Source organism: Bufo bufo, chromosome 4 (assembly GCF_905171765.1).
Source record: "Bufo bufo chromosome 4, aBufBuf1.1, whole genome shotgun sequence".
Lineage (NCBI taxonomy): Eukaryota > Metazoa > Chordata > Amphibia > Anura > Bufonidae > Bufo > Bufo bufo.
The window spans coordinates 121,411,313-121,436,023 of NC_053392.1; the positions used below are offsets into that span (position 1 = coordinate 121,411,313).

A 24,711-nucleotide genomic window follows, 5' to 3' on the forward strand; every position below is an offset into this window, starting at 1 on the left:
TTTTTTGTTTTTGTTTTTTTTATTACCAGAGGGTCTCAAGCTCTAAAGTTTTTTAATACTCATCAGCTGAAATGTCAACTACAGAGACATCCAGAATGCACTAACGTAAAGCAGTGGAAAGGTGGACCTGTTAAAATTGATCCACTGGCTCTGGTTCAAGCAATTGAGAGATATCTTGTGGTTAGAGGTAGGTTTTTTTTTTTTGGTTTTTTTTTCTATGATTTTAGTGTAAGCTCTAATGTAGTACTATTTTCAGATGCCTTTTAAAGTGAACGGTCACCGCAAAATGCAGTGCAGTCTGCAGGCAGCATGTTGTAGAGCAGGAGAGTTTGTGCAGAATGATATAATTTTATGTGAAAAGATTCATTAAAACTTGTAATTTTATACATTTATATCACTGCTCAATTGAAGACCACCCCCGGGAACAGCTACCAGTGACTGACCGCTATCTATGTATACACCCTTATACAGAGAATTCTATCAATCACTGATAGCAACTCACCCATGCACTTAAAGCTGTACACAGGGGTGGTCTTAAGTTAGAAACAGCAGAGATATAAATGTATAAATTACAAGTTTTACTGAATGTTTTGCCTCAAAACTCTATATCAATCTGCTCAGCTTCCCTGTTCTATATCATGCTGTCTGCAGTTTACATTGCATGTTGTGGCGACAGGTTTTTGTTTCTCTAATTTAAATTGTCTGGTGATACATTATGGCTTAAAGGGGTTGTCCAGGGGAATTTGTTTCTTAAATGGATGGGTTAAAAAAAATATATATATAATAAAAATAAAAAAAACATAATTATTTCTCATCTTCACCAATCCCTGCTGGTGCCATTCTGACACTGCTCTGGTCCCGATTCTGCAAACAGGAAACTGCTAGAAATGCCCACACAGCCAATCAATGGCCACAGTGGTGACCTGTCTTGGCTGGTGGGCATTTCCAGTTTCCTGTGTGTTGTGCCAACCCAGGATGTGAAGAGCACCTGGGACCAGAGCAGCATCAGAACGGCATTGGTGAGGATAAATGATGTTTTGTTTTTTTTTGTTTTGTTAACCATTCCTGGCCTTAAAATAAAATGTATCTCTGGTCTACCCCTTTTTATACTTTTTTTTTTCATGGATAATTTTTTATTTTAGGTTATGGCAGAGTGAGAGAAGATGATGAGGACAGTGATGATGATGGTTCTGATGAAGAAATTGATGAATCTTTGGTAAGCGAGGGCTATTGGTTAGGCATTGCCCATGACTATGAGGAGGTGTACGGTATTTTCTCCAGGCCACCACATGCTACATCATTGGTAGTTACCATATTCAATAGTGAACAAGTTCAATTTGAACAAGTGGTGTTTATTACATGGCAGTTTATGGGCTCAACTACATATATAGCAGTCTTGTGTCAAGCTGACTGTTTGTAAAGAATTAATGGACATTTGTTGGTATCTTGTCATCTCTAGGCTGCTCAGTTTTTGAATTCAGGAAACGTACGACATCGGCTACAGTTTTACATAGGTGATCACTTGCTTCCATACAATATGACAGTATATCAAGCAGTGAGACAGTATAGTATACAGACAGAGGAGGAAAGAGAGTCTACAGATGATGAAAGTAATCCTTTAGGAAGAGCGGGTATCTGGACCAAGACCCACACTATCTGGTATGTGCTTCTGTTATGTATGCAACATTGTTGAAATACCCAAATCTGGATCTTTGCAAACCCCTGTGCTTCTTTCATGTTTGCCAACTATTCAAGCATCCTGTATTGATTGCAGGTACAAGCCAGTCAGAGAAGAGGAAGAGAGCACAAAGGATACAGTAGGTGGTAAGCGAGGTCGTGCCCAGACTGCACCAACCAAAACATCTCCTAGGAATTCGAAGAAACACGATGAACTGTGGCACGGTAAGGCTGACAGTATCACAATGATCACATTTTCGTGTGTCAGTATTTGCTCTGAACTCTGGAAATATACAATACAAAGTAAAATTCCTTTAATCTGGCAACCATGTACTTGAATGTTGCCAGATTTAAAATATTTTCTGTATTATTGAATGATTGTAGAAGAGTTGATAAACAAGCTTCTAGTAGATGGGGGGAAAAATGAAATGCCAGATTTGAACAACCTCCCATAGACTGTATTATTGTCTGGAATGTTAGCGATATAGGAGATTGAAACAAGTGAAGTTACTTGTATTACTCGTGCCTTTATTTATCTGCTCCGTTCCAGTCTCTTGCTGCACCACATGACCAGCAGTCTGACTCGCTGAAATTTACAACAATTTAGCGTGGCCAGAAGTCACTTTCTCTATTCATTCAACAAGTCGGAGTGCCAGTGACTTGATGCTGTAAGAGACCTCAATGGATTACTCAAAATGAAAGGCACCTATCCTCAGGATATATCATTAATCTTATCGGTGGGAGGTAGGGCTGTAGCTATCGACTATTTTTGTAATCAAGTATTCTATCAAACGATTAATCGAGTACTCTAATAACAAAAAAATAATTATCCAGTTTTTAATTATCCAATTTATAACGTTTTTCTTTATAAAAACTCATCAGCGCTTACATTCACTATGACCTGACGATATGTCAGGATACAGTGCGGTGCGGGCCAGCGGGTTTCCACGGAGCGGTGAGTAATAGCAAGCGCTTCACTCCTGCTCTGTGGTCACATGACAGAATTATTATTTTTTTTTGTCTAGAATTACTCTATTCAATCGTAATCATTTCAGTCCTAGTGGGAGGTTGAATCCTAGCACCCCTATGAACAGCTCTTTGAAAAGGCCGCGGCACTCTTTCTAGGCTAGTTGAGTCTCAGTCATCAGTCACATAGCCTATGCACAGCTCAATCCTGTTCAAGTGAATGGGCCTGGGTGCAATACTAAGCGCAGCAGCTATACAATGAATGGTGCTGTGCTTTGTTGGTGTTTAGGAGACTGGAACGCTGCCACTTCTTGAAACAGCTGATCTGTGCTGGATGTTGGAATCCCAGTGATCAGATATTGACCTATCCTGAGGATAATTCATCCATATTCTTCTGGAAAACCCCTTTAGTTTAGGTTCTTCACCTGATACTGGTTAAATAGAAAGGAAAGAACAAAGCAGGTTAAAATTTTTGCAAATGTAAGTGTGCAAAGGTAAGAAAATGTGTAGTACCCTCAGTTAGGATTTGTAAACATATTACTAAAATTTACTTGTTTATTGGCCTATTTAAACAAATTGGGGAATATAAGACTGGCTATGTGGTCCATCTTTCTCCCCGAGAGCCTGCTGTCTCTGCCCCCGGTCCTCAAGGCAGTTTAACCCTTCCTACCCAGCCACCTCTTTGAGGCCGGCGCCAGATTACCCTGGGTTTCTATCTGCAGGCACAATGTGCCTTAATATTGCAGTATTCAGCCCTTCCTGCCTCTCGTCCATTTGGTCCTCACCAAAAATTTTTTTAAAAAATGTGCGCCCATACAGGTCCTGCCCTCCTCAGCCCACATCACCACAGGACCACCCTGGCTGTGTGTACCAACTGGGCCTGTGCCCTATCCCGAACAGTGGAGGATTTCACAGTTTCTTAATCGCCCTCTGAGGCCATTTGGTTGATAATGCTCCACCTGCGCAAATCCAATGAAGTACATCTGAAGGATTCCCAATCCGCCCTCCGGGCTGTTTGGTTGGTAATGCTCCATCTTCGCAAAGCTAGTGGACGACAACTGAAAGTTCCCAATCCACCCTCCTGGGTCGTTTGATATTTCTCCTCCTGCGCAATACAATGGAGGACCTCTGGAACTTCCCAATCCACCCTCCTGGGTCGTTTGATTGATATTTCTCCTCCTGCGCAATACAATGGAGGACCTCTGGAACTTCCCAATCCACCCTCCTGGGTCGTTTGGTTGATAAAGCACCGCCTGCGCAAACCGGTAAGTGGACCTTTTAGAAGTTCCATTCAAGCCCCGGGGTAGTTTGGTTTTTATATCAACACCGGCGCAGCATGCAACTACCATGGGCTAGAGGCTGAGAGGTAGAACTGCGCACGAGCGGGCTAGAGCAGGACATAATTCCTCCTTGCTCACCCCCCACCCTCCCTCCCTAGGATCACGCTCAGAACCCTCTCTCACTGGAGGGGATAGTTGTGGGGGATCAGTTATTCGGACTTTGACATGAATCCGGTTCAATCTTCCAAGATTGCGTCCATGCTAGCCGGCGGTACTGGTGTATGCATTACCCCCTTCCTTAGGCGGTATTTGCACTACTACTGGGTACAGTACTTACCTTTTATTTATTACCTCCTTCCATAGGTGGACTAACCGCACTAGCACTGGTCTCAATGCCAGCCATAGGCATCTCTTGTTCTGTAGGTGGTGGAATTGCAGTTCCACTGGGCACAGTACAGTCAGTATGCATTAGCCTCTTTATAGGTGGCATCATGGCATTATCACTACCGTTGCAGTGTTTACCGTATGCATTACCCCCTTACTTAGGTGGAGTAATTGCACTTCCCACTGGGTACAGGACTCTTCCCCCCCCCCCCCCTCTCCATAGGTGGGGTAATTACACTTCTGTTGGATGCGGTTCTGACTATCGCGCTACCCCCTTCCTTAATCGGAGGATTGCCCTACCACTGGATGCTATTCCATCAGTCATTTGCCATCACATGCTTCCTGTGGCATTACCCTCTACAAATGATCTAACGGGGGAATCACTAAGCATCTTTGCATGCTATATTTCAGCTACACCATGACACTAGATGCTTTGGCTTCCTTTACAGGTGCTCCGTGGCAAGTCGGTACCCGCTGGTGCCTGGTACTCTCCATCTAGTGGCATATGGATACTGCCACTGGATACTATGGCTACTTCCATATTGTATCCTTCTCTTCTTCCGGCACTGGTTGGGGCACAAAAATGTCAACCTTTGTGCTCTCAGGGGGGTCACCAAGCAACACTTGTGTGTCCTAGAGACCCCCCATCCCCATGGGCCTCAACTGTTCAGGTCAGTCACATTACACAGAATACTATGATCACCACCCAGCAAGCAGAATATTCCACTGACTCTAGATTCTTTGTCCACCACTCTTCCTTATCTAGGTGAGGGTGTTATGCTGGCACTCTGCAGTGACTACTACAACGGGTTCTCCTTCGCAGGGGAAGACTTCACGCTAGGGCTAGATGATCGTAGTCGCTGCAGTGGGGCAGCCCCCCTCAGGTAGGGGTTCTCCCCTGGCACTGCTTCGGCGGTTGCTCCTGTTCAGCGCCCTTTTCAGGTGGAGTGTTTAAGGTTAGCTCTACTTAACTTGGACAGCATGGTACCATGACTTCTACTGGATGTCCTCAGATCTCCCCCTCAGTTTTACGCTGGCGGAGCATGTGGTAGCTCCTACTGCACAAGGGGTGTTTGCGTCACCATTACATGCTTGGGTTCCTGCTGCACAGCTCTTTCATCAGGTGATGGATTCTTCTAACATTGGAATCAGTGGCCTCTACGTTGTGGCCTCCTCCTCAGCTGGAGTAGATTCTGTAGAGCGCCGGTCTCCGATGGGAATGGGCTCTAGCTCTGGCCTCTTACTGGTTTACACTACCGATAATTGACCGTTGCTCTGACAACTGTTGTCCTTCTGTCGTCAACTCGGGCGTTGCGATGGCGTAATTGCCATTGCTGTTCCGCACCTACCTTCGGGTAGCTACTGGGTAGCTTAGTCCCTGCGGCACTCGTCAACCACTAGATTGCCATTATAAGCGGGATTTGGGTGCTAATAGTTGATGCTGTGACGCCATCGGTGCTACCTCTCTTCAGATAGGAGTAATGTCTACGTCACCTCAAGCCAATGGTGGTCATTCTTTTCTCTGCTCATTCCGGGTGTGGACTAAGTCTCCCCACGACGGGTAGAGCGGTTGTCTGTCACGCCTTGCCACCGCTGGTAGGGGTTTCGTCCCTGGAACGGCACACTCTTTTCCTTTCCTGTCCCTCCTCGAACTGGATGACTGACCACCTTCCCCTTCTGTCTAGCTGACCAGTAGCCATGGGTTGTACGACTCTGGAAGCCCATCTCTATTTTTTCCACGTGACCAGTGTTCCTCGGGTATGGTGGAGGCGTTGGACGTCTTAATCGCACTCCACCTGGCAAGAGTGTTTCTCTCATCTTTGTTCCACTCATCTGCCCTTCCAGGCAGGGTTGCCACATTGTCAATATATGGTCACTGACGGGGCTTCCCATCACCGGTGATGCTCACATCGGCTTTACTTTTACCTTTCTCCGAGGTATTGGTTCTTTGACCTGCAGTGGGGCATGCCTGGCTCGCTTTTTTTCTCGGTGGTTTCTCAAACAGCTTCTCTCGCTAGAAGTTTCACCACAAGCCTCTATGGCTATAAGGGCATTGGTCTACCAATTTACCGCTTCCTAGGGGGCGTTCTCTTGACCAGAGGAGGATCCTGCGGACCTGGATTTTTAGTTCTACTTTCACAGTTGTGGCCAGGAGCCGGCTGTTTGGTGGCGTTTCAGTGAGGAACAGGCCCTCCCTCTGGGACGTAGTCTTCTCCTTTTTATTTCAGGGAAGGCGGCATTCCGGCTGGCGGGATCATCCACCCGACGTTTTTCGGAGTTGATACGCCTTCTTGTACATACTTTTATCTTTTATCATGAACATAAGCCAGTGCTCCGCCCAGTATTCTCTTTCTTCGCAGAAGGTGGTCACCCTTCCACGTCATCAGACATAGATTTCTCTTCTTTCTCCCTCGCATTATACAGAGCGAGCTTTCCATTAGCCATGTGATTTGGCCTCTGAGGTTTGCTTGTCCATGACTAGCGCTTACCTCCGTACGGACTTTACCTGTTTTTTTCCTGGAGGTCCTTGTCAAAGCTGGCGGCCTCCAAGGGATGTTTTCCAGGTAGATCTGTTTAACAGTTGCTTAGGCATTCCGCTCCCGGGGTAAGGCACCGCCCAGCTGAGTTTTGGCCCACCCGACCAGCGGTCGGCGCTTCTCGGGTTCATCTCCGTCATGCAGTAGCTTTCCAGTTGTAGAAGACAGTGTCTTGGTCTTCTGGGCACACGTTCACCAAGTTTTACCGGGTGCCTTCCTAGGCATCGGCGGATGCTGCTCACGACAGTGGGTTACACATTCTCGAGGGCGTTTTCTCCATGGGCGTGTGATTTGTTTCCTTCCCCGTGGATTGCTTTAGGACGCCCCACGGTCCTGTGTCCCCCAATGATACGAGCGAGAAAACTAGATTTTTGTGAAACTAACCTGTAAAATCTCTTTCTCGCTTAGTTCATTGGGGGAACACAGCTCCCACCCAGTGATTTCTGTTTGCCGTAAATGATAGCGGTTGAGGAGCCAGTATGGCCCTCAGTTCTGGTTCGATCAGACTGTCATTGGTCAGTTATTGGTTATTTACCGTATGGTTTTTCTCTCCTACTCCTATTGCTTGGGCACAAACTGATATGCTCTCTCCAGGCTGGAGGGGGTATAGCTGGCAGGGGAGGAGTTATCACTTTTCAGCCTAGTGGCAGCAAGCAGCATTACCCACAGTCCTGTGTCCCCCAATGACCTAAGCGAGAAGAGATTTTACAGGTGAGTTTCACAAAAATCTTGTTTTTACCGGCAGTTGCTTAGACTCTAAATTAAAGGTGATACTTCTTCATGACCCTTTTGCAAATGAAAACAAACTGTTAAACTTCTGATTTACTAATATGTATGTATTTCCTAGCTGGTGGCTTTGGGGGAAGATGGATTTCAGTTTTGGCTGCTCATACATACAGTGCACCTTCCATAACCACAGCAATGCACAATTCTGAGGGATTTTTGTTCTCCTATGTCATTTGAAACTGATTTTAACAAAGACGGTTTTAACATTTATTTTTCTTCTGTACACAGATGGAGTGTGCCCAAGAACTGCTAATCCTTTAGACAATTACCTCATCTCCACCCCACCTGAAAATATCACTTTTGATGACCCATCCCTTGATGTAGTGATACTTCTGAGGGTTCTTCATGCTATCAGTAGATACTGGTATTACCTGTTTGATGTAAGTTGCACCATTATATTTGTACTATGCTTTATCAGAATCAGTTTTGGGTTAAACTATGATAATTAGGGGGGCTATAGTGAATAGTGGTGAAATGTATGCAGTGGTGTTTTTTTCTGCAGTCTATAAATTATTTAAACACTGCCAAGTTAACAGATGATTCCAAGTATTCACCCTGCGAAATGTACATTCCCCCTTGGAAATATACTTTTTTTATGTGATTTCTCTTAGAATGCTGTCTGCAAAGAAATTATTTCTACATCGGAATTTATCAATAGCAAACTGACTGCAAAGGCAAACAGGCAGCTGCAAGATCCTCTGGTTATCATGACAGGGAATATTCCCACTTGGTTAACAGAGCTCGGGAAAAGCTGGTAAGTTGTGATTTTTCCTACCACTAATGTTGCTCGCATTTTTATGCGTTATGCCATACATGAATTGATGCGGATCTGACCTTGTGAACCCTACCAGTTGCTAAAATGTCAGTGTAGTGCCATGACTCATTGGTTCTTAGGGAGAAGCCCTTTGACTTGTCCACCATGTAAGTCCTAGCCTTTGGACCAACAGTGATTTATGGCATATCCTATTGATAGTATATGTGTTAGTGATGGGAAATGCCTTTTAATGTGTTAGACTACTTGGTTGCTAAGTAGTAATGATTATATAACCTGCTCTGTTAATTACTATGTTGAAAATGATGACACCATGCAGACAAAACATACATTTTGTACTCTGTATGTAACACTTACCTGTTCTTTTTCTTCTGAAAACAATAAAAATTTGTTTTAAACTGTAAAAAAAAAAAAAAAAAACTCATATTGAATGTTTATTTTCATTTCAGTCCATTCTTTTTTCCGTTTGACACGCGACAAATGTTGTTCTACGTGACTGCATTTGACAGAGATCGGGCAATGCAGAGGCTTCTTGACACTAACCCCGAAATCAACCAGTCAGATTCTCAGGACAGCAGAGTGGCTCCTAGACTAGACAGAAAAAAGGTAAGATTTGAGTGAGTTTGGGGAAGTGGGGGTGCTACTGCATTTAGTCCCGTTAAAGAAACAAATCACACCAGTCCCATTGTCATTAATATAAATCTGAAAGAAATCGTGTACTTACACTTGTTACTGTTCTTCTCCTGTTACTGTCATACTGAAGTTCCAGAACAATTACTTTAGTAAGAACAGGAGCAAGGTAAATTTTATTTCTCGCCCATATTCATTGGGGGACACAGAAACCGTGGGTATAGCTATGTCCTCTAGGAGGCGTTGACACTAACAAAAGCTGTTAGCTCTTCCCCTAGAGAGAGCGCTTCAGTTTTTTCTAGTGTCAATAGGAGGCAAGACCTCCTGAAGATTTTTTTTTTTTAGTTTATTTTTTCCTTCTTTTTCAGATGGGACAACAGTGGACGCCTCGCCTCCCTGTTCTCCCGGGGTCAAGTTGCGCCAGTGCCGGTCACCCGCACGGCTGCCTCCCTCACAGAAGACCAGGTGGACCAGGGCAGCCTCGCTCCCCTGCCTCCCGCCAGCCAAGGGGTCACCTAGGTCCGCCAAAGAGAAGATCCTCCCGCCATACCAGACTCCTGCCAGCTGCTGAGGAGGTGACCCTGCTGGAGAAGGTGACCTTGAGGTTCCACTTAGGGAGGGTGAAGAGAAGAGGATGAGAGAGGTGAGTACACGGGACTAGGTAAGTATCCCTCCCTCCCTCTTGGTGACAATTGTCCTAGGATTTGAGCACCAGGAAACAGGCACCAGCCTTATTATGATGCACCAGGATTCCCTCTCACTTCCCCCTAGGCCGAGCAGGCGCTGCTATTGTGGGCACTAAGGGGTTAAGTCCAGGCAGGCACTGCTATACTGCGCGAGGCCCTGCGCAGGAACCAGGATTCCCTCTCACTCCCCGCCTGTGCACTCCCTAGGCCGAGCAGGTGCTGGCTATGGCGGGCACTAGGGTGTTAATAACGTCCAGGCAGGCGCTGCTACACTGCGGGAGGCCATGCGCAGGAACCAGTGATTCCCTTGCGGTCCGGGACCTGGGTTAAGGTGTGAGTGCTGTCCTCTCAGCCCCAGACCGGTCCAACTTCGCAGCCACCAGATTCCTCTCTTTCGGGAGCGGGCACCTGTAGCGCCGCTCCTAAGGGGGTTAACACCAGGGTCAATGTCGGCCGCCGCAGCATTCCGGGGAGGGAGGGAATCGATGACGGGGATTATATTTTCAGCGGCAGGAGAGCTCATGCGCTCTCATTCAGGTTCCTCTGCGCCCGGCCGACCGACAGCTTCGGTCCGGCGTGCACTCATGCATATACCCGACCGCCCCCGCTACAGTCCGGGAACATGCATCGGTGGACACACACGGAAGGGAGCGAAGGAGGCTCTCCCCTATCTGATCTGCTGGTGTTAGGGCTCTTAGGGGGTTAATAACTTCCCTGATAGGAGTGGGGGGTGTGCTCTGACGCGAATACTTCCCACCCCCCTCCCCCAGAAGCCGCTGGGCCCCGCCCTCTCCAGGACACCTTAACCCCTCTGGCCAGCCACTGACGGCCAGCACCAGAGCCTGAGGATTCTATCTCAGTATAGGTGCCTCCAAGTTATAACAGTTAACCCTTTCCTGCCTCTCTGCCCACTTGATGTTGGTCAGCCAAGTTTTATAAAACAAAAAATAAATAAAATAAAAATATACGCGTTCATACGGGCCCCCCTGAGCCTCATCACCGCAAGACCACCCTGTCTGTGTTGTACCAGGCTGGGCCCCTGTCCTATAGCGGACAAAAAAGGACACCTCATAGTTCCCAATCCCCCTCCTGGGTCATTGGTTGATATTCCTTCACCTGCGCAGATCCAGAGAGCACAGCTGAAGTATTCCCAATCCACCCTCTGGGCCGTGTGGTTGATAGTTCTCCAGTGCAGGACCTCTGGATTCCCAATCCGTCCTCCAGGGCCGTTTGGTTGATAATTCTTCAGCGCTCTCCAGTACAGGACCTCTGGATTCCCAATCCGTCCTCCGGGATAGTTTGGTTGATAATTCGCCACCAGCGCGATCCGGTGCAGAACCTCTAAAATTCCCATTCCACCCTCCGAGGTCGTCTGGTTGATAAAATCCACCTGCGCCATCCAGCGCAGACCCTCTGGAAGTTCCCATTCCATCCTCCGGTTTCGTCTGGTTGATAATCCTCCACCTGCGCGATCCAATGGTGGATCTCCGGACTTCCCAATCTCCCTCCGGGGTCGTTTGGTTGATAAAGCACTGCCTGCGCAATCCGGTGAGTGAACCTCTAGAAGCTCCCATTCCACTTCCGGGTAGTTTGGTTGATGTGGCGAAACCAACCTCGCCAATGGGTTTTGGAGGGGCCTGTTTGCCAGCCTCTTGCCCCAGGATTATGGGCCCTCTCATCAGCCCATGCTAAACTTTTGAACCTCTGGTCTAATTCGTGCCATTTTGGGATATGTTAAATGTCTATGTGTACTGTAAAGGGTGGGACATTTTATATTTGAGTAGTGATGTCTGTCCTATTGTCTCCACGTGTGTATTGGCGATTTCCCTTTGTCCTGAGAGATAATTGAATTACTCCTCGGTTGTCTCCAGGACAGAAGACATTGTGTATTCTCCTGCCTGTGATGATTACATTAACCCGTGTAAGGTAATTGTATCACAGGCAGAGGGGAGGATTTTTGTGTGGGAGTGTTTTACTGTATTGTAAGTGTTTATTGGTTGTCTTTACAAAACCCTGTGGGTGGTAACCTTGTTGGAAAATGTGTATGTCAATGCTTGTGTGTTCAATAAAGAGTTCCTGTTTTTACCCTTCATCATGTTGAGGCTGGTGTTTGGGTAACTGATCAACACTGGGGGATTGCTATATGCTGAAGATTTGCTATACTCCCCTGCCTATAACTACTAGCTCTTGTAAGAGCTGTTCACCCACTGGAGCCTTGTCGTAGGTCCAGGGTGGGTAGGAGACGGCGAGACCTCAACCAAGCTTCAGCGGTTTGTGGGGTCTGTGGCGGTTATGGTGTAGAGTGGAGTGCTTGGAGTCCTCGGGAAGCGGTAGGAGCATCCATCGACGGAGGTACCCGGTCGGGGTGCTAGGAGATCCGTTACAGTTGATAACTCCCACCGGCGAGCCTGCGACTGCCATGGACAAGATTCTGAGAGTTAAGATTGCACACAACGGGCCAGAGCACGATAATTTCCTCCTCGGTCACCTCCACACCCCCACCCTTCCTCCCTAGAGTCACCCTCAGTCGCACCCTCCTCTCACTGGAGATCAGTGGTTCGGTCTCGGCTGTGATTCCGGTGCGATCTTCCAAGATGGCGTCCGAGGTAGACAGCATTACCCCCTTCCTTAGGCGGAGTATTTGCACTACTACTGGATGCAGTACTCCCTTGGATGTTACCTCCCTCCATTGGGGTCTAACCACACTAAAACTTTTCAGTGCCGGCAGTAGGCGTTCCCCCTTTCTTAGTAGGTGGCGGAACTGCATTCCCACTGGGGACAGTAATTACTGTACGCATTAGCCTTTTCCATAGGTGGCGCTATGGCATTATCCCTGGTTCGGTGTTTACTGTAGGTCTTACCCCCTTACGTAGGTGGGGTATTGATACGGGACTCTCCATATGCCTTGCCCTTTCCGTAAGAGGCGTACTCTCTCTACTTGGATTCGGTTCCTGCTAGATGCATTACTGCACTGCCACCCTTCATGGTGGAGTACTTGCTGAGTGCAGTGCTTGCCGCAAGCATTACCCCATTTCATTGGAGGGACAATTGCAACATTGCCCCGTCCACAAGTGATCCACTACCGTGAGGAATGAGTACACATCTTGGATGTTGCACTTCATCTGCGCCACGGCTATAGATGCCTTAGCTTCTTATACAAGTGGATCGTAGAGAGTATCGATACTCTGGTGCCCTGTACTCTTCTTCTAATGGTATTTCGGTGCCACTAGTGGATACTGTGGCTGTTTCCACGTTGTGTCCCTTTCCTTCAGTGCCGGTTTGGGGCATGAATATGACAACCTCTCTCCTCAGGGGGTTGCCCAGCGCCACTCATGTGTCCTAGCGTTCCCTATCTCCATGGTCCTCCATTGAATCAATATGTGTCTTCAACAATATGTAGTGCGTACACCATGGCACGTAATATTGTGTTTACGTTCCAGCAAGTCGAGTGTTACACTGACTCTATATTTCTATCCACCTTTCCTGATGTGGGAAGTGGTTGTGCTGGCACTCTGGTTTAGCTTTGCAGTGTGTTCCCCTCAGCTGGTGCGGTTTTTACGCTGGTACTAGCGTTCGCAGTCGCTGCAGTGGGGCATTCCCTCAGGTAGGGGTTCCACCCTGACGCTGGCTTGGCGGTTGTTCCTGTTCGACGCCCTTCCCAGGTGGAGTGTTTAAGGTTAGCTTTCCTTCCCTGAGGCAGTATGATGCCATGGCTTCTACCGGATTCCCCTAGTCTGCCACTCAGTTTTCTGCTGGCGGGGCACGCTGCGGCTCCTACGGTACGGGGGTCCTGGAGTAGCCATTACATACTTTGGCTCCTCCTGCAAGGCTCCTTCGTCAGGTGACGGATTCTTCGAACGCCGAATTCGGTGGTGTACGCTGCATGGCCTCCTCCTTAGGCGGAGTATGGCGCCGCCACTATCATCCGGTGGCTACTTCTACTTCGTTTAGTGCCAGTCTCAGATGGGGAATGGGTTTGCCCTGCCCCCTTTTCCTTCAGTTTTTTTCTTCTCTGGCTCAGAGTTCACGGTCACTCCGCAAACCTTGGTAGCTCCTACGTTACTACTTCCCCTCATCTGCGTTGATGCAGGGTATTGTTTGTGTTTTTTTCTTCCAGTCTTGTTCTGGACCGACTGTTGGGCTGTGATGTTTTCCATATTCTCCTTCTACAGGTGAATCCTACCCGTTGGTCCTGGGTGTACTACCCGTTTCTACAACTACCTCTCTAGACTTGACTAATGACTGCCACGTCAGTCCGATGGTTGTCATGCCTTTTCACTGCACATTCTGTGGCTAGACTACGAGACTCACCACGCCAGCCCGGGCGTGGGTGCTGTCACGACTCACCACCGTTGATGGAGTTTCGTTCCTGGAACGGAACACCCCTTCTATTCTTCCTCCTCAAGGCAGGAGTTCGTCTCCCATCTTGGTCTGGTCGGAATTTTCGTCGATCATCGTTGCTACACCGTCCATACCCGGTCCCTGACAGAACTCTTCACCGCCGGTGATTCTCATATCGCCTCTACTTCTACCTAACCAATATATTGATTGGCTTGCGGTTGGACATGCCTCATTCAGGCGCTTTTTTCTTGGTAGTTTATCAGCCAGCTTCTCAGTCTCCCCACAAGCCTCTTCGGCTCAGGGGACTTCGGTGGACCAATTACCGTTTCCGTGGAGCGCTTCCTTTTAGCAGGGGTGGATGCTGAGGTCCTGGGTTTTTGGTGTGGCCCTTGGTTTCTTGATGGGTCAGGTTCCGCGCTTCTATCCTTTTCCAGCGTCCTCTGACCCACCTGGAGCCCATAATAACCTTCCTTCAGGGAATGGCGCCTACGGTTCCTCCGTACCGTCCTCCTTTACCGCCTTGGGATCTGAACTTAGTCTCCTTGCGGGAGATGTCTCTCCGACTCCGGTCCTGGAATGTAGTTTTTTCTTGTGGCTATCACATCCATCAGACGGGTGTCCGGGTTGGGGCGCTCTCTTGCAGAGACCCTTCCTGGTTCTTCACAGGGATAAAGCGGTTCTACGGCCCGTTCATTTCTTCTCCCGACGGTGGTCTCTGATTCCATTTCAATGAAGAAATTGTCCTTCCATCACTGTGTCCCTCCCCTTCACACCCTAGGGTAAGGGAGTTACACCATTTGGATGTTGTCAGGGCTCTGACTATTTATTTGCCAGCCTCCAGTTCCATCCGGCGTATGGACTCCTCCTTTTTTGTCATCCCGGAGGGTCCTCGCAAGGCATTGGCGGCATCCAGGGTGGCAATTACACGTCTGCTTCTCACAAACTGAAGCTCTCACTCCAGGCTGGAGGGGGTATAGCTGCCAGGGGAGGAGCTAACAGCTTTTGCTAGTGTCAACGCCTTCTAGAGGACATAGCTATACCCACAGTTTCTGTGTCCCCTAATGAAGAGTGAGAAAGAGATTTTACTGGTAAGTTTTACAAAAATCTAGTTATTCCTGCTGGTTGAGCACAGCACTCATATGTCCTTTCTCTTTCAGCGCACTGTGAATAGAGATGAGCTTCTGAAACAAGCTGAATCTGTGATGCAGGATCTGGGAAGCTCACGAGCTATGCTGGAGATCCAGTATGAGAATGAAGTGAGTTACCGCCATGCATTTCATGCTGTATCATTGCATATAGTGCAGTTGAAGTAAGGTACCACTAAGTATCAGATCAAAATGAAAAGTAGCTCTATACAATCACCTGAAAAACATATTTATCCTTTCATTCATACCTTAAGCCCTTCATCGCCAACCAGGGTTTTTTTCCTTTTTTTTTTATTTTTCTTTATCATAAGCTGGAAAAAAATTCTAAATCAAAGGGGGGAAAAATGCAATTCTGCCATAGTTTTACAGGTTTTATTTTTTGGCATTCCCAATACCACATTTATATAGTTTTTCTTGGGTTTTAACACTGAAAAAAAAAACGTAGAAAATAAAAATCTCTGTATTCTAACCCCCGTAACATTTTTTATATTTTTTAATTGGTCTTGGAGATTCTGGTTCTGTAATGCAGTGCTTTTCATTTAACAGTAGGAATACTGCAATGCTTTGAAACTTAAAATTTCTGTAGATGGCAGGCAGTGTATTAGGCATGATTTTCATTTGTGCCAGGAAATGGAAGGACTGGGTTTCAGGTCTACTCCATGCAGTTCATTTGTACATCATGTCATATGTATTGTACAGACTTGTTAAATGGGTTGTCACAGTTCAGAGCTGAACCCACACATATCCCTGTTTTCACCTAGGCAGTCCCTATGTCCATTCCATGCCCCAATGCTCTCCTTTGCCCTGCGCTGAATAAAACAGGGCAAAGGCTTTTTTTGGAGATCCGGTGACATACCTGGCTCTCTATGGGTAAAGCTAGGTTTGCCCATCAGTGCCGGTGACATCATGGACACTGCTAGGCGGAAGCTTCCGCCTATCATTGTTAAAAATATAAACAAACATCCCTTGCCCTTCACGATACAGCACAGTGCAAGGGAGAGCATCAGAGCACGAAAAGCTCTGATGCTTATATCCGGGGGGGGGGCTGCTTGGGTGAAAACAGGGATATGCCCTGAACCTTAATTCTAATATTCATTGTGTGTACATTTTAGGTTGGAACTGGATTGGGACCCACTTTGGAGTTTTATGCACTTGTATCTCAGGAATTACAGAGAGCCGACCTTGGCCTATGGAGAGGTGAAGAATTCACGCTCACTAACCCTAAAGGTAAGTATGACTTTTGTCAAAGGATTTTTTGTTTTCCAACTCAGAACAGAAACCCTTAGTGACCAGCCTGTTTTGGGCCTCAGTGGCAACATGATTTTCATTTTTATGGTCAAATTCCAAGAGCTGTAACTTTTTTTCCATCAATGTGGTGGTAAGTGGGCTTATTTTTTGTGGTGCAAGTTGTAATTTTTAATGGCCCCTAGGACGGAACTCAATGCCGGAAAAGAATAACGCTAGTGTGAAAGTACCCTAACTCTTTCTGGATGTGGGGGGTGTAAAAAAAAAAATAATATTACTCAGTCTGCTCCTTCCCATTAAAGTGAATGGGACAGAGGAGCTGCAATTACACCTTCTTGCCACTGCAATGTCAGGCAGGTAAACAGTGAGTAGAACACAACCCCAATACGAGCGCTGCATTCTCTTCGAGGAGCTGATTAGCTGGATGCCAGGAGTTGGACCCCTGCTGATCTGATCCTGAGGATACATAATCAATAAAGTAAACTGGTCAACCCCATTAATAGGTGATCTTTTGATCCCTTCTATAATATAATACATTGGAATGGTTTATGCAATAACTTTTGTCAGTGCTGTGCTGTTAACTGCCAGATTGGCGCAGCCTGCTACAAATACTCTGAAAGCAGGCCTGGGCCTTCATTAGGCCTTGACTGCAATACTAAGGCATTGGCGCCCCATGATCTCATTCGTGGGCTGCCGATGGGCGACAGTCTGCTGTATCTGTAACTGTATAAACACTTTATTCACCCATGTGAACAGATGCAACATTTCAGTCCTCTCACAGGACCGTTTTCAAGGGGTTAAACAACCAAGGTCAGCACTTCTGCCACTCCAGTCATTCACAGTAAGAACCTGACTCCGTAAAAAAGGCGACAGCCCAGCCTAAGGCCACTTAGTGACCACTGTAAAAAGGGGTTAAAACTTGATAGTCCGACTCATTCTTTGTGTTGCCATCTGTTTATCAGTATAGTTCATATCGTTCGTTATCTGTAGCAGAATTTCTGAATGAAGCCATTGAAAATCATTTACTTTCTAGGAACTCAAGAAGGGACCAAGTACGTTCACAACATGCAGGGCCTGTTTGCTCTTCCTTTTGGTCGGACCGCTAAACCAGCACATATCGCTAAAGTGAAAATGAAATTTCGTTTTCTTGGGAAATTAATGGCAAAAGCCATCATGGACTTCAGACTGGTGAGTGTTAGTAGTCCTTAGCCTTACGACCAAGTGAAACATCCTCATGTAATCAGTCTCCTGCAGTTTAATTGTTTTCCTGCTTTTCAGAAGGAAACTTTTGCACTGTTTAATCATTAACCCTTTCAGGACCAGGCAATTTTCAATTTTTTTCGATTGTTTTGTACTTCTGGTCTTCCAGGAGCCATAACTTTTTTTTATTTTTCCATTCACATAGCCGTATGAGGACTTGTATTTTGCAGGACAAGTTGAACTTTCTAATGGCACCATGTAATAGAAGAAGCTGGAAAAAAAATCCAAATGGGGTGGAATTGGGAAAAAATGTAATTCTCCAATAGTTTTATAGGTGTCATTTTTTACAGAATTCACAATGCGGTAAATCTGCCCTGTTAAGGGTACTTTCACACTTGCGGCAATCTGGACACAAACGGATGCATTTGTGAGACTAATCCGGATGCAGAACAGTCTCACAAATGCATTGCAATACCGCATCCGTCTTTCCGGTTGTCATCCGGAAAAACGGATCCAGTATTTTTTTTCTCTCTCATTTTTAAAGGTCTGTGCATGCGCAGACCGCAAAACTGGATCCGTTTTGCCGGAACACTTGGGGCCGGATCCGGCATTAATGCATTTCAATGGAAATTACTGCCAAATCCGGCATTTTGGCAAGTATTCAGGATTTTTTAACCGGAGAGAAAACTGCAGCATGCTACTGTATTTTCTCCAGCCAAAAAAGGTAAGAGGGACTGAACTGATGCATCCTGAACGGATTGCTCTCCATTCAGAATGCATTAGGATAAAACTGATCAGTTTTTTTCCGGTATTGAGCCCCTGTGACGGAACTCAATACCGGAAAACAAAAACGCTAGTGTGAAAGTACCCTCACTTCATTCTCCCATTTACAGCTATGGAGCTGAGGTAAGGATTCATTTTTTTGAGGGTTGATCTGTTGTTTTTAAAGATTTAATTAATTTATAATTAATGACCTAACGTCTGGATATGAGCTTTTTGAGAAGGCACTGGCGTTTGCAGTTGTGCCACAGCCTTCTCTCAGCTCACCAAGCACAGCACTGTACATTGTATAGCGGTTGTGCTTGGTATCACAGCTCAGCCTCTTTCATTTCAATGGGGCTGAGCTGCACCTAGGCCATACAACTGATGAATGTGACGTCACATGGTCTAGGCCAGGGATGCTCAACCTGCGGCCCTCCATCTGTTGTAAAACTACAACTCCCTCCATGCCCTTCTGTAGGCTGTCCGGGAATTATGGGAGTTGTAGTTCAACAGCTGGAGGGCCGCAAGTTGGGCATGCCTGGTCTAGGCAAAGCTGCAAGAGGGCCACTGTGCTACTGTGAGCGCCAGTGCCTTCTCAAACAGCTGATCAGGTATTGGACCCATGCCAATCCGATACTGATAGGTCATCAGTTAACCACTTCACATCCGGGCCATTTACCCCATTCCTGACAGTCTATTTTTGCAAATCTGACATGTTACTTTCTCGCTTGTATCATTGGGGGACACAGGACCGTTTGTATAGCTGCTTGCTGCCACTAGGAGGCGACACTAGGCTGAAAAGTGATAACTCCTCCCCTGCCGGCTATACCCCCTCTAGCCTGGAGAGAGCATATCAGTTTTTAGCTCAGTGTCGTAGGAGGCAGACCTCCCTGCTTAGCAGGGTGGCTTTTTTTTGATTTTCTTAATTTAGTTATTTTTCACAGATTTCATGGATGGGGCACAGGAACCCTGTCTCCCTGGGAGGCTGGCCGGTGTTCCACCGCCCTGCCTCCCCAAGAAGACAAAGCGGACCAGGGCAACCTCGCTCCCCTGCTTCCCGCCAGCAAGAGGGCCACCTCCTCTCCAGCCCTTCTCTGCCCGGACCCCTGACGCCTGGTGCCAGCGATCGTGGGGTGGCCCTGCTGGTACAAGACGAAGGGTGAAGACCACAGATGAAGACAGGTATTACTGTACCTCTCTGTCCCCCTCACACCATGGTCCCTTCTTAAGGAGGCTGCGAGTCCTCCACCTGTCGCCACATCTCACCTCACAAATCGGGCAATGAAGAGGCGGCATTTTAGATTCTTTCTCCCCACCCCCCCCTCCGATCTATACGTGGCTCATATCGGGCAGGGGACATTCAGAAACTGGCGCCTGCTGCGCTCCATTCTGTGCCCCCCTTTTCTTAGACCGACCGGGCGGGCTCCCGGGTCGGCCAAGCACCGCACCTTTTAGGCAGGTATACATTTTGGGCGCCTGCTAGTGCCGTTCTGGGTACCTCCGTTTCCCACCGGCGGAGCGCCACAAAATCTAGGCCCCGGCTTCATTCGGGCCCACCGATTTCTTCCCGGCCGCGCTGTTTTTCTCCCGGCCCATGGGGCGGGCTCCCGCGGCCAGGTGGCACAGGCGGCCTCATCATTGCACCGATCCAGATACCACTGTGTTTGGCTGGCGGTGAGTCCCGGTCGGCCTGCGTAAAAACTTTAGTTCCCGGGGCTTTGCGGCCTTCTAGGCCGCAACTTTCACCCTCAGGTATGGGGGGCCGGGTCCATCTTCTGGCGCGAATTCTCCCCGGAAGCCAGCTGGCTCCACCCCGGTCCTTGGACAGTTTAACCCTTCCTACCCAGCCACATCTTTGAGGCCGGTGACCAGATTACCCTTACCCTGGGTTTCTATCTGCAGGCACAATGTGCCTTAATATTGCAGTATGCAGCCTTTCCTGCCCCTTGTCCATTTGAGGTTAGGTCCTCACCCCCCCAAAAAAAATTTAAGAAATAAATAAAAAAGTGCGCGCATACAGGTCCTGCCCTCCTCAGCCCAGGGCCTGTGCCCGATCCAGGACAGTGGAGGATTTCTCAGAGTTCCCAATCCGCCCTCCGGGGCCGTTTGGTTGATGATGCTCCAACTGCGCAAAATCCAGTGGAGTACATCTGAAGGATTTCCAATCCACCCTACAGGCAGTTTGGTTGATAGTGCTCCACCTGCGCAAAGCCAGTGGAGTACATCTGAAGGATTCCCAATCCGCGCTCCGGGCCGTTTGGTTGATAATGCTCCACCTGCAAAAATTCAGTGGAGTATATCTGAAGGTTTCCCAATCGACCCTCTGAGGCCGTTTGGTTGATAATGCTCCAACTGCGCAAATCCAGTGGAGTACATCGGAAGGTTTCCCAATCCGCCCTCCGGGCCGTTTGGTTGATAGTGCTCCACCTGCGCAATCCAGTAAGTGGACCTTTAGGAGTTCCATTCCACCCCCGGGGTAGTTTGGTTGTTATATCAACACCGGCGCGGCCTGCAACAGCCATGGGCTAAAAGCTGAGAGGTGGAACTGCACACGAGCGGGCCAGAGCAGGTCATATTTCCTCCTGGCTCACCTTCGCACTCCCACCCTTCCTCCCCTGGAGGGTTTAGTTCCGGGGGGTTCAGTTATTCGGACTCTGACATGAATCCTGTTCAATCTTCCAAGATTACGGTACTGGTGTATGCATTACCCCCTTCCCTAGGCGGTATTTGCACTACTACTTACAGTACTTACCTTTATGTATTACCTCCTTCCTTAGGTGGACTGACCACACTAGCACTGGTCTCAATGCCAGCCATAGGCGTCCCCAGCTCCGTAGGTGGCGGAATTGCAGTTCCACTGGGCACAGTACTGTCTGTATGTATTAGTCTCTTGTATAGGTGGCATTATGGCATTCTCACTGCCGTTGCAGTGTTTACGTATACATTGCCCCCTTACTTGGGTGAAGTAATGGACACTTCCCGCCGGGTACTGAACTCGTCGCATGCAAGTTCCTGCTGTATGCGTTACCCCCTTCGGTAGGTGAGGTACTTGCACTACCTCGGGTTACAGTACTTGCTGAATATGTTACGCCCTGTCATAGGTGGAGTGATTGCTCTGCCACTGAGTGCAGTGCTTACCGTAGGCATTCCCCCCCCTCCATAGGTGGGGTAATTACACTTCTGTGGTTTGCGTTTCTGACTATCGCACTACCCCCTTCCTTAACCAGAGGATCGCACTACCACTGGATACTATTCCTTCAGTAATTTGCCATCACATGCTTCCTGTGGCATTACCCTCCAAAAATGTTCCTTTACGGGGGAATCGCTAGCATTTTTTGCATGCTATAATTTAACTACGCCACGACACTAGATGCCTGGCTTCGTTCAAAGTGGTCCATGACAACAGTCGGTACCGCTGGTACCTGTTACTCTCCATCTAGTGGCATATGGATACGGCCACGGGATTCTATGGCTACTTCCAGATTGTATCCTTCTGTTCTTCCGGCACTGGTTGGGGGCTTGAAAATGTCGACCTTTGTGCTCTCAGGGGGGTCTCCCAGCAACACTTATGTGTCCTAGAGACCCCCCATCCCCATGGGCATCCACCGTTCAGGTCAGTCACATTACCCAGAATACTGTGATTACGATCCAGCAAGCAGAGTATTCCACTGACTGGATTCTTGTCCACCACTCTTCCTTATCTAGGTGAGGGTGTTATGCTGGCACTCTGCAGTGACCACTACAGGGGGCTTTTCCTTTGCATGGAAAGTCTTCACGCTAGAGCTAGATGATCGTAATCGCTGTAGTAGGGCAGCCCCCCTCAGGTAGGGGTTCTACCCTACCACTGCTTCAGCGGTTGCTCCTGTTCAGCGCCCTTTTCATTTTATGCTGGCGGAGCATGCGGTAGCTCCTACTGCACAAGGGGTGTTTGCGTCACCATTACATGCTAGGGTTCCTGCTGCACATCTTTTTTGTCAGGTGACGGATTCTTCTAACACTGGAATCGGTGACCTCTACGGTGTGGCCTCCTCAGATGGAGTATGGCGTTAGCATTACTCTTGTGGCTTCCCTCTTTATGGCCTCATCTTCAGGCAGAGTTTTACATTACCAATAGATTCTGTAGAGCGTCAGTCTCAGAGGCAATGGACCTTAGCTCTGGCCTCTTTCTGGTTTACACTACCTATGAGTGCCTGTTGCTCTGGCAACTGTTGTCCTTCTGTTGTCAACTCAGGCGTGGCGATGGCGTAATTGCCATTGCTAATCAGCACTTACCTTCGAGTGCGTTCTACTGGGTAGCTTAGTCCCTGCGGCACTTGTCAACCACTAGGTTGCCGTTATAAGCGGGACTTGGGTTTTTAATGGTTAATGCCGTGACACCATTGGGGCTACCTCTCTTCAGATATGAGTAATGTCTACGTCACCTCAAGCCAACGGTGGTCTTTCTTTCACTGCTCATTCCAGTGGTGGACTGAGTCTCCCACGACGGCTAGAGCGTGTGTCCGTCACGCCTTGTCACTGCTGGTAAGGGTTTCGTCCCTGGGACGGAACACACTTTTCCTTCCCTGTCCCTCCTCGAGCTGGATAACTGTTGGCCTTCTCGTTCTGTCTAGCTGACCAGTAGCCATGGGTCGTACGACTCTGGAAGCCCATCTCTCTTTTTTCCACGCAACCAGGGTTCCTCTGGTACGGTGGAGGTGTTGGACGTCGTATTCGCACCCACCCGTCAAGAGTATTTCTCTCATCTTTGTTCCACTCATCCGCCCTTCCAGGCAGGGTTGCCACATTGTGAATATAGGGTCACTGACGGGGCTTCCCATCACCGATGATGCTCTCATTGGCTTTGCCTTTACCTTTCTCCGAGGTATTGGTTCTTTGGCCTGCAGTGGGTCATGCCTGGCTCAGGCGTTTTTTTCTCGGTGGTTTCTCAAGCAGCTTCTCTCGCTAGAAATCTCACCACAAGCCACTACAGCTGTAAGGGCATTGGTCTCCCAATATTCCGCTTCCTAGGGAGTGTTCTCTTGGCCAGAGGAGGATCCTACGGACCTGGAGTTTAGTTCTACTCCCACAGTTGAGTCCAGGAGCCAGCGTTTTGGTGACATTTTTCAGAGTTAATACGCCTTCTTGTTTGTACTTTTTTTCTTTTATCAGGAACATAAGGCAGTGCTCCGCCCAGTATCCTCTTTCTTTGCAGAAGGTAGTCGCCCTTCCACGTCCTCACAGACATGGATTTCTCTTCTTTCTCCCTCGCATTATACAGACTGAGCTCTCTATCAGCCATGTGATTTGGCCTCCGAGGTTTGCTTGTCCATGACTAGCGCTTACCGCTGTACGGACTTTTACCAAATTTTTCCTGGAGGTCCTTGTCAAAGCTGACGGCCTCCAAGGGCTGTTTTCCAGGTATATCTGTTTAACAGTTGCTCGGGCATTCTGCTCCCGGGGTAAGGCATCGCTCGCCAAGCCTTGGCCACCCGACCAGCGGCCTGCGCTTCTTGGGTTCATCTCCGTCATGCAGTAGCTTTCCAGTTGTAGAAGGCAGTGTCTTGGTCTTCCGGGCACACGTTCACCAAGTCTTACCAGGTGTCTTCCTACGGGCGGCTGCTGCTCCAGGCAGCAAGGTCTTGCAGGCGGCAGTGGGTTACGCGTCCTCGAGATCGTTTTTTTTTCTCCATGGGCGTGTGGTTTGTTTCCATCTCAGTGGACTGCTTTAGGACGTCCCACGGTCCTGTGTCCCCCAATAATACAAGCGAAAAGAAAAAACGAGATTTTTGTGAAACTCACCTGTAAAATCTCTTTCTCGCTTAGTTTATTGGGGGACACAGCTCCCACCCAGTAATTTCTGTTTGCCGTAAATGCTGGCGGTTGAGGAGCCGGTATGGCCCTCAGTTCTGGTGCAATCCGACTGGCATTGGTCAGTTATTGGTTGTTTACCGTATGTTTTTTTTTTTTTTTTTCTCCTACTCCTTTTGCTTGGGCACAAACTGATATGCTCTCTCCAGGCTGGAGTGGGTATAGCCGGCAGGGGAGGAGTTATCACTTTTCAGCCTAGTGTCTCCTACTAGTGGCAGCAAGCAGCTATACCCACGGTCCTGTGTCCCTCAATGAACTAAGGGCTCTTTCACACCTGCGTTATTGTCTTCCGGCATAGAGTTCCGTCGTCGGGGCTCTATGCCGGAAGAATCCTGATCAGGATTATCCTAATGCATTCTGAATGGAGAGTAATCCGTTCAGGATGCATCAGGATGTCTTCAGTTCCGGTACGGAACGTTTGTTGGCCGGAGAAAATACCGCAGCATGCTGCGC

The 24,711-nt window shown here is 48.0% G+C and overlaps 1 protein-coding gene across 12 annotated transcripts in view; it reads left to right on the top strand.

The window, feature by feature from the left end:
• TRIP12 (thyroid hormone receptor interactor 12) overlaps nucleotides 1-24,711 on the top strand; it is a 193,435-nt gene that overhangs the window by 129,736 nt on the left and 38,988 nt on the right. For 11 of the 12 annotated variants that reach the window (XM_040427793.1, XM_040427791.1, XM_040427792.1 and 8 more), the window contains 10 exons: nucleotides 30-187; nucleotides 1,143-1,216; nucleotides 1,460-1,659; nucleotides 1,775-1,902; nucleotides 7,859-8,010; nucleotides 8,242-8,384; nucleotides 8,852-9,008; nucleotides 15,217-15,315; nucleotides 16,317-16,431; nucleotides 17,483-17,637. In XM_040427793.1, coding sequence (XP_040283727.1) covers nucleotides 30-187; nucleotides 1,143-1,216; nucleotides 1,460-1,659; nucleotides 1,775-1,902; nucleotides 7,859-8,010; nucleotides 8,242-8,384; nucleotides 8,852-9,008; nucleotides 15,217-15,315; nucleotides 16,317-16,431; nucleotides 17,483-17,637 — 1,381 coding nt within the window. Of the gene's footprint in view, nucleotides 1-29; nucleotides 188-1,142; nucleotides 1,217-1,459; nucleotides 1,660-1,774; nucleotides 1,903-7,858; nucleotides 8,011-8,241; nucleotides 8,385-8,851; nucleotides 9,009-15,214; nucleotides 15,316-16,316; nucleotides 16,432-17,482; nucleotides 17,638-24,711 lie in introns of those variants that run through there. The other variant, XR_005778204.1, reaches the window with a different exon arrangement.